The sequence below is a fragment of the Macrotis lagotis genome, chromosome 4 (genome assembly GCF_037893015.1).
Source record: "Macrotis lagotis isolate mMagLag1 chromosome 4, bilby.v1.9.chrom.fasta, whole genome shotgun sequence".
Taxonomy (NCBI): domain Eukaryota; kingdom Metazoa; phylum Chordata; class Mammalia; order Peramelemorphia; family Peramelidae; genus Macrotis; species Macrotis lagotis.
In genome coordinates this window covers 262,123,095-262,141,113 of record NC_133661.1, presented here as the reverse complement: position 1 = coordinate 262,141,113, position 18,019 = coordinate 262,123,095, and the positions used below count along the sequence as shown (strand labels likewise).

General features: G+C 34.2%; 1 protein-coding gene across 1 annotated transcript in view; it reads left to right on the top strand.

Annotated features, from left to right (window-relative positions):
- Nucleotides 1-1,542: 1,542 nt before the first annotated feature.
- Nucleotides 1,543-18,019, top strand: part of CCDC175 (coiled-coil domain containing 175) — a 105,951-nt gene continuing 89,474 nt past the window's right edge. Inside the window, exons 1-4 of the mRNA XM_074235919.1 lie at nt 1,543-1,639; nt 7,397-7,482; nt 12,391-12,502; nt 14,137-14,272. Coding sequence (XP_074092020.1) covers nt 1,564-1,639; nt 7,397-7,482; nt 12,391-12,502; nt 14,137-14,272 — 410 coding nt within the window. The 5' untranslated portion in view covers nt 1,543-1,563. The remainder of the gene's footprint in view (nt 1,640-7,396; nt 7,483-12,390; nt 12,503-14,136; nt 14,273-18,019) is intronic.

The following is an 18,019-nucleotide window of genomic DNA, read 5'->3' as shown; positions in this document are numbered from 1 at the left end:
GTTTGGGTTAATCACACTTGCCACTAGAGCACATCAGGTGTTTACCTGTGATATCCAAGTACATGCACACTCCGCATGATTGGCACAGTAGTTATTGATATTTATCTCATTCCTTTATTAAACCATAAACTCTTGGGGGCTTATAGGACTAGAGTTCAACTCAAATGGATCTCAAAGATCATCTATTCCACCAGGATCAAATTGTGTGATTCACAATATTCTCTAGTAAGGCTAAAACCAGATTAAAATGTAATTGGGAAATAATTAACAAAATATATAAAACTACAATAAAACATAGATAACATTAATATGATTTTCTAAGTCAATATGTACCCCTTATGTATCATTTAGTGGATCCTGATTTGATTTGAATTTGACACTACTTCACTAATAAAATCTCTTCATTTTATAATTTAAAAAAAATTTCCCCTAGAAATTTAAGGGACTTACTTAAGTTCACAAAGGCAATAAGTATCTGAAGCATGACTTGAATTCAAGCCTTGACTCAAGGGCTAAGTCTCTCTCTCTCTCTGCATTACTGCTACTATGATAATTCTTCTATAGTAAAAACTTGGAAGTCAACTTTTTACCATTTACCAGTACCTATATGTTTTTTCTGTGAAGCAGATGTTAAGACAGCATAGCCCTGAGAACCCTAAATTCAGTGAATTGTGTCATTGTCCTTTATTTTCAAACAGGACCAATGGTATCATGGGGTAATGTCTTGACTTGGGTGTGAATTATTTAAGTGAGGCAAATTTGTTCAAAGTCATTAATCTTACTTTCTCTTCCAATTCATAGAATTCCAAGGGCAAAACAAAAGCAACATAATAGGATGGAGTGGAGGTCTGACCAAGCCCTAATGGCTCCACAGCACCTACTTCAGTCACCTTCATGACCACTGGAACAAATTGTTCTCACCCACCTGTTCTGCTGGGGAAGTCTTCATGTGCTTGGGGTAGACATTCTCCTAATTCACTGAGGGGTCTGAAGTCTGTTACCTCTCCATTGGGTTAGCCCATCTGCCAAGACAGTTTTGTTGAGGTGTGATTGCTAAACATACAAAGCTTCTTGGAGCCACAAGTGAGAGTTGGGTGTCAGCCAGAGTTGAAGAATTAACTATGTCAGGCATAGAAGTCAGAAACCTTAACTTTCAGATCTACATATTGTGAAAATTTCTCTTTTCCAAAAAAGTTAAGTGGATGACTGATAGATTTTTGAGGATTAGTGATTTTATTTTTTATTATAAAATTTTAGTGAGCTTTTATAAAGCAAACATGTGAAAACTTGGATAACATTTGCATTCCTAGTGGACCCTTACAAGGACAGAAGGAGCTCCTCAGTAGAGACTGTATTAGAAGGTGGCTTAGGCTGCCAGGAGTCAGGACCAGACCACTTTAAGCATGTCTTCTCTACTTTTACCTGGGATGGTTCCTTCAGTGCCTCCTGCCATCCCCGGGGGATGCTGGGAAATTCTGTTCCTGCACCACACATCTCCCCACTCTGTTACCATGGCAACTCTCCCAGACTTCTAAGCACTAGTCAACTCCTTTCTCTGTAGCCATGGATGATAGTCTCTGCCCTCTCTCCTTGGGCTCTTCAGTGGCCTTAGCAGTGTTGGAGAAGCTCTTTGAAGTCGGTAAGGAGTTTCTAGATTCTGTTGACACAATGGTTAGAGTGAAAATGGGGAGTGAGCAAGGGAAAGGTTGATACCAAAACTCCCTGCTTTCCTCCATCCTTTTAGAAAAGCTTAGGGATCTTAGAAGTCCTCTACTCCTTCTTTCTCTTGTTTACAAAAAGAAGGAAATCAAGACCCAGAAAGGATAAATGACTTACCCAAAGTCAGATAACAAATAAGGCACAGAAACAGAAACAGTATTTGAAATGAGGGCCTTTTTGGTTCTAAACCCTTGGGACTCTTGCCATATTGGATCCACTGCCTTCTATTCCAAGGCTCCTAAGTAAAGTAGAAAGAGTTTTTCATGTTCCTAGGACCATCCCTGATCCAGGGCTCTGGCCTGAGTCCTCCTTTTTTCTCCATCTCTATTATTTCACTTGGTAATCTCATCAGTTCCCATGGTTTCCATGATATTTTTTAAACTGATGATTCTCAAATCTACTTTCTAACCCTAATCTCTTATCTTCTAGTCTAGTATCCCTAACTTCCTATTAGATAAGATCCAATTTATTATCTTTCTCTCAAAGCCCTCCTCCCTCCCAAACTTCACTTTTACTGTTGAAGGTGGCAATACTCTCCTAGATACCTCTACTCATAAACAGGGTGTCAACTTTGATTCCTTACACTTATTTTATTTTATTTTATTGAATTTTATTTTATTTTTGCAATTACATGAAAAGTTAGTTTTCAACAATTATCTTTTGGTGAGCTTTTTAGTTCCAGATTTTTCTACCATCCTCCTTTCCCTCCCCCTCTACCCATGACAGCAAGTAATATGATATAGGTTATACATGTACAGTCTTGTTTAATATATTTCCATATTAGTCATGTTGTAAAAGAAGAATAAGAACTAAAAGGGAAAAAACATGAGAAAAAAAAATGAAACAAGTTTCAAAAAGTGAAAATAGTATGCTTTGTTCTTCATTCATGCTTCATACTTTTTTCTTCGGATGTGAATGGAATTTTTCATCACAGATCTTTTAGAATTATCCTTGATCACTGAACTCTTGAAAGAAACCAAGACTATCATAGTTGATCATCACAATGTTGCTATTAATGTGTACAAGGTTCTCCTGGTTCTGCTCACTTCACTCAGCATCACTTCATACAAATCATTCCAGGATTTTCTGAAGTCTGCCTGCTTATGATTTCTTATAGCACTATAATATTACATCATATTTATATGCCATAATTTGTTCATTCATGCTCCAATTGGTGGTCATCCCCTCATTTTATAATTCTGTGTTACTACAAAAGGAACTATTATAAATATTTTTGTTTATGTGGGTCTTTTCCCTTTTTTATCTCTTTCAGATACAGACCCAGTAATAGCAATGCTGAATCAAAGGGAACGCACAGTTTTATTGTCCTTTGAGCATAATTCCAAATTGCTCTCCAGAATAGTTGGTTCAGTTCACAACTCAACCAACAGTGCACCAGTGTCCCAGTTTTCCCATATCCTCTCCAACACTGATCATTTTCCCTTTTTTTCATTTTAATCAATCTGATAAGTGTGAGGTAGTACCTCTAGGATATTTGCATTTCTCTATTTAATAATGATTTGGAGAAATTCTTCATATGACTATAGCAAACTTAACTTTCTTCATCTGAAAACTACCTGTTCATTTTCTTTGACTATTTGTTCTCTATATGTTTTAGAAATTAGTCTTTTATCAGAAACACTAAATATGAAAATTGTTTTTCAGCTTTCTGCAATCCTTCTAATCTTGGTTGCGTTGGTTTTATTTGTGTAAGTTTTTTTTAATTTAATGTAATCAAAAGTATCCATTTTGCATTTTATAATGTTTTCTATCCCTTGTTTGGTCACAAATTCCTTCACTCTCCATAGATCTAACAGACAAACTATTTCTTGTTCTCCTAATTGGCTTACAGCATGACCTTTTTATGTCTAAGTGCTGTATCCATTTTGACCTTATCTTGTTATAGAATTTGAGGTGTGGGTCTAAGCCTCATTTCTGCCATACTGTTTTCTAGTTTTCCCATAAGTTTTTGTCAAGTAGTGAGTTCTTTTCCCAAAAGTTGGAGTCTTTGTGTTTGATGAAACAGTAGATTACTATAGCCATTTACTACTGTTGTTTTTCTATCTAATCTGTTCCACTGATCTAATACTCTCTTTCTTAGCTAGTACCAAACAGTTTTGACAACTGTTTTATATATTCCTTAATCTTTTGACCCCCTATATTCAATTAGTATTTCCACCTTCATAAAGTTTCTCATATTTAGCCCTTTTTCTCATCTGAAACTGACACTACTTTGGTAGAGGTTCTCATCACCTCAAGTCTATACTACTGCAATAATCAGATATTTGGTTGGTCTCCTGCTTTTTCTCTCCCCCACTCCAGTCTTTCCTCCACTCAACTGTTAAATTAATCTTCTTAAATTTTAGATCTGATGGTAGATGAGTGGTACATTGGATATGGTACCTGACCTGTAGTCAAGAAGCCCCTGAGTTCAAATCTAATTTCAGATATCTACTACCTGTGTGGCCCTGGACAAATTACTTGTTTGCCCTGGTTACCTCATTTGTAAAATGAACTGGTGAAAAAATGGCAAACCATTCCAGAGTCTTTGCCAAAAAACTTCAAATGGGGTCAGACTGAAATGACTGAAAGATAACCAAAAAAAAAAAACTCAGCTTTGATCTAGTCATTCTACTTTACCCCTTTCAATAAACTCCAAGTGGGTTCCTATTACCAATAGAATCAAATATAAAATCCTCTTTTTGGCATTCAAATTCCTTTGATCAATCTAGTCCCCCTCATATCTTTCCAGTCTTCTTTATACTTTACTCTGCAAACCAGTGAAAATGGCTTCCATCCTCATTGCATAAGACCCTCCATCTCCAGAATTCAAGAATTTTCATTGGTTGTTCCCTGTGCTTAGAATGCTCTTCCTCCTCATTTCTGCTTCCTGGTTTTCCTTCAGATCTTACCTAAAATCCCATCCTCTACAAAAAAGTCTTTCATGATCCCCATTCATACCTTCTCTTTATTGATTATCTCCAATGTTTCTGTATATAATTTGCTTTTACACAGTTGTGCTCATGATATTTTCCTCACCCTGCCACCCCCATTTTCCAACCCCATTTTAATGAAGACCTCCTTGAAAGCAAAGGACTGGTTTTTTGGTTTTGTTTTTGTCTTTCTATGTCCCTAGTGCTTGGCATAGTGCCTAGCACTAGTATTTTTAGGAAGCAAGTAGGTAAATGCTTATTGACTGATTGACTAATAAAATGACTTTCAAAAAATATTTAGTGTTTACTATGTGTTTAGCAGTGGGGAATACAAAGATGAAAATTAAGATAGCCTCTGTCTTTAAGATGCTTCCAAGTTGCTGAAATTCATTTTTTTATTATATGATATTTCAAAAGGTTCAAGAGACATAATTTCTGGGTTATTAAATTATTTTATAAATAAATTCAGTATGTATATTAATAAAAGAATGGCCATTTGATTGTTTTTCTCTTAGATCAAAGACCCCTCGTGGAGATGGGCTTACAATTTATATGCCTTGAAAAAACAGGTGTTCCTTAGGGTGGCAATCAACACTGATTTGTTAACAATGAGAAAATGAATATTACAATGAGAGTGGGCTATACTACAGTGAGGGTCTTAGGGTACATAAGGATATAATATTCCAGTTTCTAATTGGAGGAAAGATTAGGGATTTTCCAAATTGGTAGGAGAAGAGTAAAAAGTACAATTCCCTTAAATCATAAAAAGAAGTGTCCCACTCCTCCCAAGTATCTGTAAACAATCAAAGGAACATGCAAACAATAACTGATTGATCATTATGGAGTCTTCAGATAAAACATATGGTTTGCTTGAGATGTACAATGTGAAAAAAACTTGTATCAGTCTTCAAGTCTGACTGAGTTTCTGATCAGCATACCCTAGATCCTTAACTAATCATCCCTAAGCAGCAGGTAGAAGTAGTTCAGCTTCCCAATCATACAGGGTTAGATTCAAGCAATGGAATAAAGTTTTGTCCCAATTTCCACAACTTAATGAAGTATTTTTCCACAGGACAGAAATTTGACTAGATCCATAATTGAGGAGAAAGGAAAGTGAGTGAGATCCAGAATTGAGATACAAGATGTAGTTAGTGTGGTTCACTCAACTCCCACTCCAAACCCTTCAATTCCCTTATAGGCCATTTACCCAAGGTCAGATCTCTTTAGGGAACCTACTTGGCATAAATGTCATCCATTATCATCTCCTTATTCTAATGACTCATTTAACCATAACACTAGTTAACATTAGCTCCTCCCCCTCCTCCCACTCCTCCTTCCTCCCTCCTCCTCTTTCTTCTTCTCCTGCTGCTGCTTCTTGTTCTTGTTTTTCTCGTTCTGGTTCTTTTCCTTTCTTCTTTCTTATATGGTCCACTTATATGGTCCCAATATTTTTTATCAGACAGATAGCTATTTAACCCCATCTTGTATTTGGGAAGTTGATTTTTTAAACCCAAGGATAAAATCACTATCATTTATCCCCTTTGGATTTCATCTTCTTAGATCCAATTCAGTTTTTCCAGGTCTTTTTAAAAAAAAACCTGACTTTCTCATCCACCTTAGTTATCCCTCTCAGGTTGTGTCATTTGCAAATTTGATGAACATAAATATTGCTTTATATAAATCATGCATAAAAAATCTTGAACAGCACAGGGCTATGCACATATCTCTCTGGGATCACTCTGTTGGAGACCTCCTGCCAAGTTGACATTGACCTATCAGCAACAACTCTTTGAATCTGGATAACCAGTCCAAATCCATTGATTACACTATACTCAGTCCATATTTCTCTATCTTTTTCCAAAAGAGTTGTATGAAGTATTTCATCAGCATATTTGCTTTCAAAATTTAGGTAAAATAGGCTGTATTCATCTAATCTAAGAGTTTAGTAACCATATTAAAAAAGGAAATAAGCTTAGTTTGGGGCAACCTGTTCTGGATGAAGCTATATGGCTCTCTGTTCTCACTGTTCCCTTTTCTAAAATGGTGATTCTCTAAAGATTCATTTTAGAACTTTCTCTGGAATCTAATAAGCAAGTTCATTGGTGGATCAGTTAATATTAAATAATATGAAATTGTAGTGAGCCCAGCTGACATTTTGATTTTTTGCATTGTTGTTCAGAGGCATGAAATAAAGTACTAAGAAAGCAGATGGTGGAAATCACCCTGGAGGGAAAAGCAGCCAAGGTTGGAGGAACCAAGAGTGAATTGGTCAATTAACAGGCTTTAGAATGAAGGTAGACAACTGAGACTACAATAACATATTGGGGGAAAAAAAGAGGAAGATTTGACTTAGAGATGATGGTGAGAATAAAAAGTAATTTAAAAGGTATAAGACAGAGGGAGACGTGGAACAGCAAGAAGGTTAGAATGAGGGCAATTAAGTGGCACAGTGGGTACAGCATCGTTCCTGGAGTCAGGAGGAACTGAGTTCAAATTTAGCTTCAGACACTTAACAATTACCTAGCTGTGTGACCTTGGACTAGTCATTTAACCCCACTGTCTTGTAAAAACAAAAATTTCTGAGTTTACATGATGGTTACCCCTTTGTGTGTTATAAAAATAAAGTTTAAAATATAATGTTTATAGTTCAAACCTTCTGTTTTAGAAGGTATGTAAGTACCAGTAGTCAAAATTATATTGCATTACATGTAGAAATAATCCACGGATTTTATTTTTTTTTTAAGAAAAAACTCTGAAAAATGAAAAATTTCAATTCAATGAAGAAGCCAAGACTGTTCTTGAAGATGTTGCTGAAGCAGTTAAAAAATTGGTATTGTGAAATCTATAAATGTTATTGATGCAGATGTAGTTCAATATTCAAATGCATACTATGTAAAAACAATATACTTAGCATTAGGAGAATTAAAAATATTAGATAAAACACTCCCTGTCTTCATAAAACTTATCTACCAGGAACATAAGTAAATACAAAAAAAATGTTTTATAAGTTTAACAAAGAGATCCAAGTGAAATGCATGTGTGGTCCCTGAGAGGAGAGTTTGTTACTACTTAGGTAGCTTGGGAAAGGAATTTTGGAATAAATGGCATTTGAGGTTAGCTATAAAGTATGCATAAATGGGATGAGGGAGAAGAGTTTGGAAGCTGAATGAAGATGAAACAAAATTTACTAATTATTAAAATTCCTAAATCTTGAAAATAATTTAATATGAATTATATTACTCTAGTTTTATAATCAGAAAAAATCACCAACTTCTTTACTTGCATTGTTTATTACCAACCTATGGTAGCACTGGGGTGTCAGCTGGTATGTTTCATGAAAATCTTTTCTACTCTGAAATAGTGAAGCATATTATTTGCATAATCTAGGAAAATTTTACTATTTACATAAGATATAACTAAAAAGCTATGGGATTTATTCCATAAAGTTTATCCACACAACATAGTCTCTTTACTTTGTAGTCTTACCTCCTTATAGAAAAACCAAAAAATACATAATTTCTTTGCAAAAAATAAATCTGGTATGACAGCATACTGTAGAAATTTTCACACAAGGAATATACTTTGCCAGGCTGGAAACCATCTATAATTTTTTTCTGTTTGGTATTTCTTTTCTTAAGAATTTGAAAAATCTATAATATTTTGGGCGTATACAAGCTTTTTTTCAGGGATAGACCACAGAGTCAATATTTTTTTTACTAGACCTATAATTTCACTAGTCTAGGAAACTCCTTGTGAGGATACCCTGTTTATCAAGGCAACTCAGCAATTAATCTGCAGCTTAAAGATTTAGTTAGTTCTTGGAGGTTAACTTTTGAAGCACTGAGGTTATGTTCAGGGTCTCATGTTTTAGAGTTAAGTCTTCAGCCAAGCTCTTTCTGGCTGAATCCAAGACCAGTTTTCTACCCACATAGCTATGTTCTTTCAATGTCTTAGTCATATTCAGTTTTAAAAATTAAAAAACAGCTTTACGCATAAACATTTTAGGGTTTTTTCATTTGTTTATTTTTATTTGGAATTTTTGGGACAGGTGACTTTCTTTTAATTTGTGCATTACATGTTGCATGCCCCTTTCTTTTCCCATAAGACTCTTAAGCTTCTGAAACATTTCAGGTTCTCAGTTATATTCTGGGGAAGGATCTACTCAAATCCATATCCTTGAGCCTCTTTCCAATGACTCTGTGCCAGATTGTACCAGATGATTTATGAAATCAAAACAAAAGACATTTTAATTAAAACAAAATGAAAAATGAATAACAAGGAATTGAATCATGTAACAAATATTGTTCACTTAATCTCCTAACACCATGGCAGAAGGGATAGATACATACATACATACATACATACATACATACATACATACATACATACAGATTCTTGGTAGTGTATTAGAAATTAGCATTTGATTCAGGATGGATAAACTGTGCTGTAAAAAAAAAGATGACTAATAAAAACAGAGAAGCATAAATAGATCTATATGAACTGATGCTGAGTAAAATAAGCAGGACCAAGATAAAAATATACTAATGACTACAACAATGTAAATGGAGAGAATGACCACTATAAAACAAGCAAAAGTAAATGTTGCAAAATTATCAAAAAACAAGCATAGCCTGAAAGAAGAGAAAAGAGAAGACACATCTCTCCCTCTTATGAAGAGGTGGGAGATCCACAGGTATGGAATATTTATAGTTATGCAGATTTTTTCCAGTATACTGATGGCTTTTACTCATTGTTCTTTCTCTTAATATTTATTTCTTTTTGTATATAACATTGGTTATATTGTATGGCTTATAGGAAGAGATGAGGGAAAGAATTATATGGGAAATTTAGGCAAGATTATAAAAAAAGACACCAAGCAAATTATATTTTAAAAAGGAAATGTCTGGAGCACTATCTCCTTAGTCATTTTCCTTTTGATCTCAGTCTAACAACTATAATAAATTTGGACCTCTTAGAAATATGATTTTCTGGGCATCTCTCCATGTCTTCACTAGCTCTGCTGCAAAGTTATGAATGCATGTGGCCCTGTATAGTCTAGATGCAATTTCCATTTCATTCTACTTCCAACCTTCCCTCCCTGATGTTATGGTCTTCTTTGAGAATGAGGGACAAACATCATCATCATCATCATTATTTATGTTCTTCATATTCAAAGAGATGGCTTAACAAACCATTTTCAAAGACTCTCTAGTGCTTGTGCTTTCTAAATAAACAATGCCAAAATATCCACTGTATTTATTATTCATATGTATGTCCTCACATGTCTATATATATATATATATATAGAGAGAGAGAGAGAGAGAGAGTTTTCAAAACATAATAATTAAGATGAACTGTAGATCTAAACACAAAGAGGTAAATTTGAACCAAAATCTGTCACTGAGACTCAATGAAAAGATACTATTAACTTGGAATATAGGTTTGAAAGGCTGAAATTTGTTCCAAAAAAATCAGATTAGGTTAAAGGAAAAGGGGGAAGCAACACTATATATTAAGATGATATGCCTTGATTGTACACTGTAACTTAGATTGCTCTCTGTCATGGGGACAGGGAGAAGAGAGGGAAGGGAAGAAAGTAAAAAAATGTTCAACTCAAAAGTTTACAAAAAAAGATGAATGTTAAAAAGCTTTAAATGTAATTGAAAAGTAAAATAACATTCAAAAATTTTTTATAAAATATAAAACCATTCTGTAAATTTAAGAAAGGATGCTATATTTATATCCAGGAGTTAGAGGAGAAATATGAGAGAGCATAGGATGAAGAACAGTGGATGTTGAAACAGAAGCAGTGTGTGAATCTTGTTTATTACCCACATAGTCACTGGTAGAGTTATCTGGTGAGGTTTGGCTATAGAAGAAAGACAAAAATCATAGGTGTTTTCTCTTTGGCTCCCCATTTTAGGAATGTGGGTATGACTAGCTAGGTGAGGTTACATCTATTTCCCTCCTATCAGGTAATTTCATTCTTGATTCTAACTCTGTATCTTTGTGAAAGCAGGGAATTTGGGGTGGAGGGAGAAGCATGTAACCCCCAGTCCCAGTCTTATTACAGATAGTAAAAATGGTGCTCTGATTTTAGCCTAGGGTATGGGTGTGGGGGCCTTGATATCCAAATTCAAAATATTTCTGCCTCTTAAGAAATTTATAAAGTCATGAATTAAAATCATTTAAATTTTTTCTACTTTCCTCAGAACTTTTGGTTAGGAAAAATTTTAACAGAGATTAAGTTATTATTGTTCTACTTTGCACTCATCCCTATATTCAGATGTTTAACAGTCTGAGGTCATATGTAATTGAGTATAGTTTATAGGAGACAAGTCATCAGTTAAAAATGACTTAAAGAAATAGAAAAAAGTCAGGGGCGGCTAGATGGTGTAGTGGATAAAGCACCAGCCTTGGAGTCAGGAGTACCTGGGTTCAAATCCGGTCTCAGACACTTAATAATTACCTAGCTGTGTGGCCTTGGGCAAGCTACTTAACCCCATTTGCCTTGCAAAAAACCTAAAAAGAAAAAAGAAATAGAAAAAGTCCTGAAGAAATCATCCACCAGTTGCCACTGGTGCTAGAGAGATGAAAAAGAGAAGGTAAATGTCTCAATGGTTCTCAAAGGGACTGTTGTAGCTAGTAGTATCAGTCTGATTCAGACATATTTCCACCATCCTACTCCAATTATTTCTTCCTGAATGCAAGTCAAGTTGCAGTCAAGCTGTCTCAGGATTTAGCAAAATACTCAATGCTACTGTAAAGGGCCAGCCCCTTGGAGTGATATTCACATATCCTTGGTGACCTTTTCCATCAAAGATATGTATGTATTATTGTTCATTGTATGGATCTGTTGGGTCTCCAGTGAACCCTGACCTGGGATAATCTGTGGATCTTGGAGGTGGTTGTAAAAGGTTTTTCTGATAGAGAAGTATGAAGATTTCTAAGAACAAATATTGTAAATTTACCCAGGAAATTGTGAAACTGGGTCTCCTTTAACCAGTCATTCCTGAGATAAGTTTTTGCTATAAAAAGTCTGAATTTACAAAAATAAAGTTGGTAGATTTTCACATCCCAATCTTGCATGTTTGGATATGTTTTTCTACTCAACCTGATTGTCGTAAATTCATGTCCAGACCCAGACTAGAGATATTGTGGGCGATAGCCACTTTCCCAGGTCAAGGCTTGCAATGGTCTTAGTTTCTCTTACTTGTTAAAAACAAGAGAAAGTAATTAAAAAGAATAATCATAGTTAAAAAGAGATATAACCATCCCTATCTGTTGTTGATATAATAGTTTACTTTGAAAATCTTAGAGAATATGCAAAAATTCTGAGACAATAACCTCAGCAAAATTGAAGGACATAAGAAAAATCACCAACATACTTCAAAAGAGATAATGATCTAATGCAATTTTTTATATAAAATAGATGGAGGGGGGGAAGCTAGGTGGTGCAGTGGATGGACCACTGGTCCTGTAGTCAAGAAGACCTGAGTTCAAATCCAGCCTCAGATACTTAATAATTACCTAGCTGTGTGACCTTGGGCAAGTCACTTAACCCCATTGACTTAAATTTAAAAAAATAAATGGGAACATTTTCCTCATATTTCTATGATCTTTTGGGAGCATGTCAATAAAAATTAGAAACTTAGATTTATGAGAATATTTGTGGAACATTGTTGTTTTGCCCTTTACTCCTTTTGTTTTAGCTTCTCAAACATTCATAAATTTTCAGGAATGTATGAGGAAGACCACAATTGATCTTCTAGAAATTGAAAGTATAGAAATCAGCAGACTGCGTTTTATTCTATGGCATCTTCCAGGAAACATTACCAAGGAAATAAAAGGTATATTTGGTGGCAAAAAATATATTTCAATTGTAAAAATTAAGCATATTTTATGGGAAAAATTTTGTTCATGTTTTGAAAGGGAATTTTCAGTGCTTTTGTTCTTTCTAAAATTTAATTCAATTCAACAAATATTTATTGAGCACCTATTATATAGGTACTAGGGATATGGAAAAGAAACAATACTTGACCTCAAAGAACTTAACCTTATAGTGGGTGATGATATATGTAACTAGATGATTAAAGATGATAATTTATAGAACCAAAGGGCAATAAAAATGTGCATACCCTTTGACACAGCAATACCACTACTGGTTCTATATCCTGAAGAGATCATGAAAAAAGGTAAAAACATCACATGTGCTAAAATATTCATAGCAGCTCTGTTTGTGGTAGCAAAGAATTGGAAATCAAGTGAACATCCATTAATTGGGGAAAGGCTGAACAGATTGTGGTATATGTACATTATGGAACACTATTGTTCTATTAGAAACCAAGAGATATGGGGTTTCAGAGAAGCCTGGAAAAACTTGCATGAAGTGATGCTGAGTGTGTTGAACAGAACCAGAGGAATATCATACACCCTAACAGCAACATGGGGGTGATGATCAACTTTAATGGTCTTGCTCATTCCATCAATTCAATAATCAGGGAGAATTTTAGAGTATCTGTGACAGAGAATACTATCTGCTTCCAGAGAAAGAACTGTGGAGTTTAAACAAAGACCAAAGTCTATTACTTTCAATCTTAAAAAAAGTGTCTTATGTACTATATAATTTTGCTATCTCTAATATTTTATTTTCTCCTCAAGGATATGATTTTTCTCTCTCAACACATTCAATTTTGATCAATGTATAGCATGGAAAAACTGTAAAGATTGTTAGACTGCCTTCTGTGGGAGGGTGGGGGCAAGGGGGGGGATTGTAAAATTCAAAACCTTACCAAAAAAGAGAGGTAGAAACTACTATTGTATATAATAGGAAAACAAAATATTAATTAAAAAGATAGTTTAATTTGAGGTCAGAAAGGACACTAACAATTAGAAAGATCAGAGAAAATTTCCTAGATACTTAAGTTGAATCTTTAAAGAAGCTAAGGAAGGAAACAAACATTTGTTAAGCACTGACTGTTTGTCAAGCACTATGCTAAGCACTTTAAAAATATCTCATTTGACCCTCACAACAATCCTGCGATGTAGGTACTAATAATAGTTGAAGAAACTGAGGTTAAGTGACTTAACCAAGGTCACAAAGCTAATAAGCGTCAGGCTAGATTTTAACTGAGACCAGGTCCATGCTCTATTCCACTGTACCATATTGTATCTAGGCAGAGGTGAAGAGGTAAATTCCAAAAATAGAGAAAAGTCTATATAAAATCTTCACTGATTTCAGGGGAAAAAAGCAAATGCACCACCTTGACTAGAATATAAAGTATATAGTATGGAATAGTATGAAATAATCCTAGAAAGTTAGATGAGACCTAAATTATAAAAGGGTTTAAAATTAAATTGAGGTGCTTAGATTTTATTCATGAAAGATTCTTGAAAAAGAAAGAGAAAATAATTAGGTATATGCATTAGAAAGATTATTTTGACAATTGTGAAATATTTATAAATGTTATTACTTATTTTTAAGATGCTGTTCTTGCTGCCCGCAATTCAAATGCAAATGAGATAAGGAAATTACGCATTGCAATTAAAAAGAAAAGATGCGAAATGGAGCTACTGAATAAACAGCTAAGCTTTCTGGAAAAAACAAATTCAGATTTGCGGTAAATACTATTTATTATTTTTTTAACACTTCCCTGAAAATTTATCAAAATTTAACTATTAATACTTGTTTCCTGCAATACGCTACAGACCTTTTCAGGTCTTGTTTATATAGCAAAGCAAATTACTCATGTGTTATAAAGTTCCTGATACAGGACCATATCTTTTTAACTCATTTTTAAAACCATGTAACTCAATTTTTTGCATATAAACAGGCAGATGATAAATCAAATAATATTAGAGTAGTCTTTTCAGTGACAAGTTTCTTATTTATAATATCAAAAGAATCTATGAGGAGAATTTTAAGATAAAATGTGTTTATTAAATAGAAAAAATAGCAATTAGAAAAGTACAATTCCATAATATGAAAAATATAAGTATGAGCAAGAAAGAAATTATAGATTTGAATCAGGTACTGAAGAAATTGAATCAGATAAAACTTTGAATGGGAAAAGTAGATGATACTTTTAAAAATATTGAAGAAACTCACAAAAATTGACCATGTTCTAGGACCCATAGAGTCAATCAATCAAGATTTTATCTACCATCCCTAGGCTGAGGTGATATAAATACCAAAAATTAGACTAGCTGTTTTTGAATTTATATTCTTATGGAAAGATGATATAAAAGCTTGTATGGATGGGAAAACATTTATTAAGTGCCTATTATTTAACAGAAAATTAGAAATTTTAGGGAGCCTTTTGCCTCCCTTTTGTCAGGCAGTGAAGATTATAAAAGGGAGTATGGATACTTGAGGCACTCAGGCAAATGAATTGGCCACCTAGAAGTCCCAGAACAAGTGATAGTTGAACTTGGAGTTAAGATCTCAGAAAAATAGAATGGAACACACTATTCAGCTATATGAAGAAACACAGGGTATGTTTGCATGTTAGAAGGGTAAAGCTTCACATGGAATCCTTTCCTCCAAACCCCACTGGCCCTGTGCATCAGGTTTCTTACAGGTCAGGGTTGTGAGCAATAGTCATTTAATCTGGGAACTTAACTGCAGAGGTTGCCAAGAGTTTAGTGGGAAGTGGTTGTGGTGGTGGTAGAATGTCCACTATAACTACTAAATAAAGAGATAGTACTCAAAAATATCCTCCCAATCTAGAAGGAGAAACATTGAGGTATATTATTATTTTTGTTATTGTTGTCATAACTACCCTTAGCCCATCACTGAAGCAAAACAATCCTTTTATTCCTTACTAACTGATTCCTCTTTTCACTCTTCACAGAGTGATTCTAACCCTTTTCTCTCTCTTAAATTTTACCACTTCTCTTCCACCTTCTCAGCTGAAGATCTCATCTCTTATTTTATTGAGAAATTGGTGGCTATTTGTTGTGAACTCCTTTTTCTCCCTTTCTCTTCATCTGTGAATCCTGTGTTTTCATCTTCCTCTATTACCTCCTTTCCTTGGTCTACAATAATGAGGATGTGCTTCTCATTGTCAGGTTTTACCCTCTTTTACAAATGCCTTTGACCATCCTCTCTAGCAGATTGCCACTCAGTCATCACTTCTCTCTTTAATTGTTGATTCACCCACCCTATATATACTGGTTCCTTTTTCAATACCTTCAAAATTTCCAGCTTCCCCATCCTTAAAAACAAAACAAAACAAAACAAACAAATAAAAACCTTCTATCAACCCACAGCTATCATCTCCTATCTCTCCTTCCTTTCTTGGACAAACTGATAGGGGGAAAAACTGCCTCTAACTTGTTCTTGTCTCATACTTCAACCCTTTACAAATTTGGTTTCCAGCCTCATCATTTGGATGAAATTGTTCTCTCCAAAGTTAATGATGGTCTTTTAATTTCCAAGTCTCTTCTCAATTTTTATTCTGCTTTTCATTCTGCTTCACCTCTCTGATAAATTTTTGGTGTTATCTTATTTTAGCCCTTTTCACTCCCTCCAAATTTAGTAAATGAAAATTTTAAAAATCCAAAAATAAAACCCTCAATACATGGCTGTTCAGTCAGACAATATAATTTCCCATATTATCAATGTCCAAAAAATATATTGTCTTTTCTACATTTTAAGATCATCACCTCTCTCTCAGGAGGTGAGTGTTATGTTTCATCTTTCCTTTGGGCTTATGGTTGTGGGTAATATATTGAACATACTCTTATTATCTCTCTACTTCTCCCTGTCTCTCTGTCTTTCTCTCTCTCACTCTAGTTTGATATATATATGTATATAGTTATGTGTGTATATATAGTTATAATAATAAAAATATATAGTTATATATGCCTCTAGTTATATGCTCATATATGTATGAATATATAGTTATATATGTATATAGTTATACATGCATGTTCATGTATATGTAGTTATATATTTTCATATGTAGTTATATATATAGTTTTTATATAGTTACATATGTTTTAATATGACTTGAAGTTTAAAATACTACTCAAATAGACTTTATAGACTTCAAGGTAGTTACAAGGGAAATTGGTGAAAGACATTACAAATTACACTTGACTACCATTAGCTGTCAAAAGCCAGGAACTTCAATATTGAATTTATGTATTCCATTATGAATGAACATTTGCTTCTATAGAGGCTGAAGCAAACCAACATGGTAATTAGTGACTTCTCTCCTGTCTAGAAAAAAAAATGATGTGCCACTCTAGAACAGAGACCTGACCTTGTAGTAATGTGTTTACCATTTGTAATATAAAAGACTGAACATTAAATTATTGATTGCTATTGATAACTCTTTTTGCAAAGAGCTACAAAAGACTGGGAATGTGAGGTGCAGTAATCAGCTACATTTACTATTATGTACCTTCATATGCAACTTCCTACTTTAGTGACCAAAAATTTATTTTTTAAGAAGATAACTGCTGGGGGCAGCTAGGTAGTACAGTGGAAGTGGATAGAGCACTGGCCCTGGAGTCAGGAGGACCTGAGTTCAAATTGGCCACAGACATTTAATAATTGTGACCTTGGGCAAGTCACTGCTGGGATGATTTCAGGAAAATCTGAAATGGCTTACATGAACTGATAGAAAGCGAAATGAGAAAAACCAGAATATTGTACACAGTAACAGCAATATTGTATGATCATCAATTCAATGATCCAAGACAATCTGAAAGGACTCGTAATGAAAAATTCTCTCAACATCCAAAGAAAGAATTGATTTTGTCTGAAGATAGCCTGAAGCATACTATTTTTCTCTTTCTTTCTTTTCCTTTTTCCTGTCTTATTTGAATTTGGAACTAAAAAAAACTTTTAAAAATGAATATTAAAATTTGTTTTATATGTAATTGGGGGAAAATAAAATATTTAAAAATGTATTTGTGGGACAGCTAAGTGGTGCAGAGGACAGAGCATAGACCCTGGAGTCAGGAGTACCTGAGTTCAAATACAGCCTCAGACACTTAATAATTACCTAGCTGTGTGACCTTGGGCAAGTCACTTAACCCCACTGCCTTACAAAAACAAAAAAAATTGTATTTGTTAAGGGAATAATAGTATGCAACATGTCTGTAATGTTTGTTATACAAATTATTATACAACCATATTATTGTTTATAATGATATCCCTGAATTTTGTAAGGTAATGGATATAGCCATGGTTTCTGGTACTGGTGATTTGAGTAGAATGGGACTGTACTTATACCTTAACACAGAATCTAAAATTGAGAAAGAAGGTCAGTGGCTGTAAATTCTATACTGGGAATTTTAAAATGATACTTTTCCCAATATTCTTATTGCTCTAAATCTATTGCTGTCTATTTGGC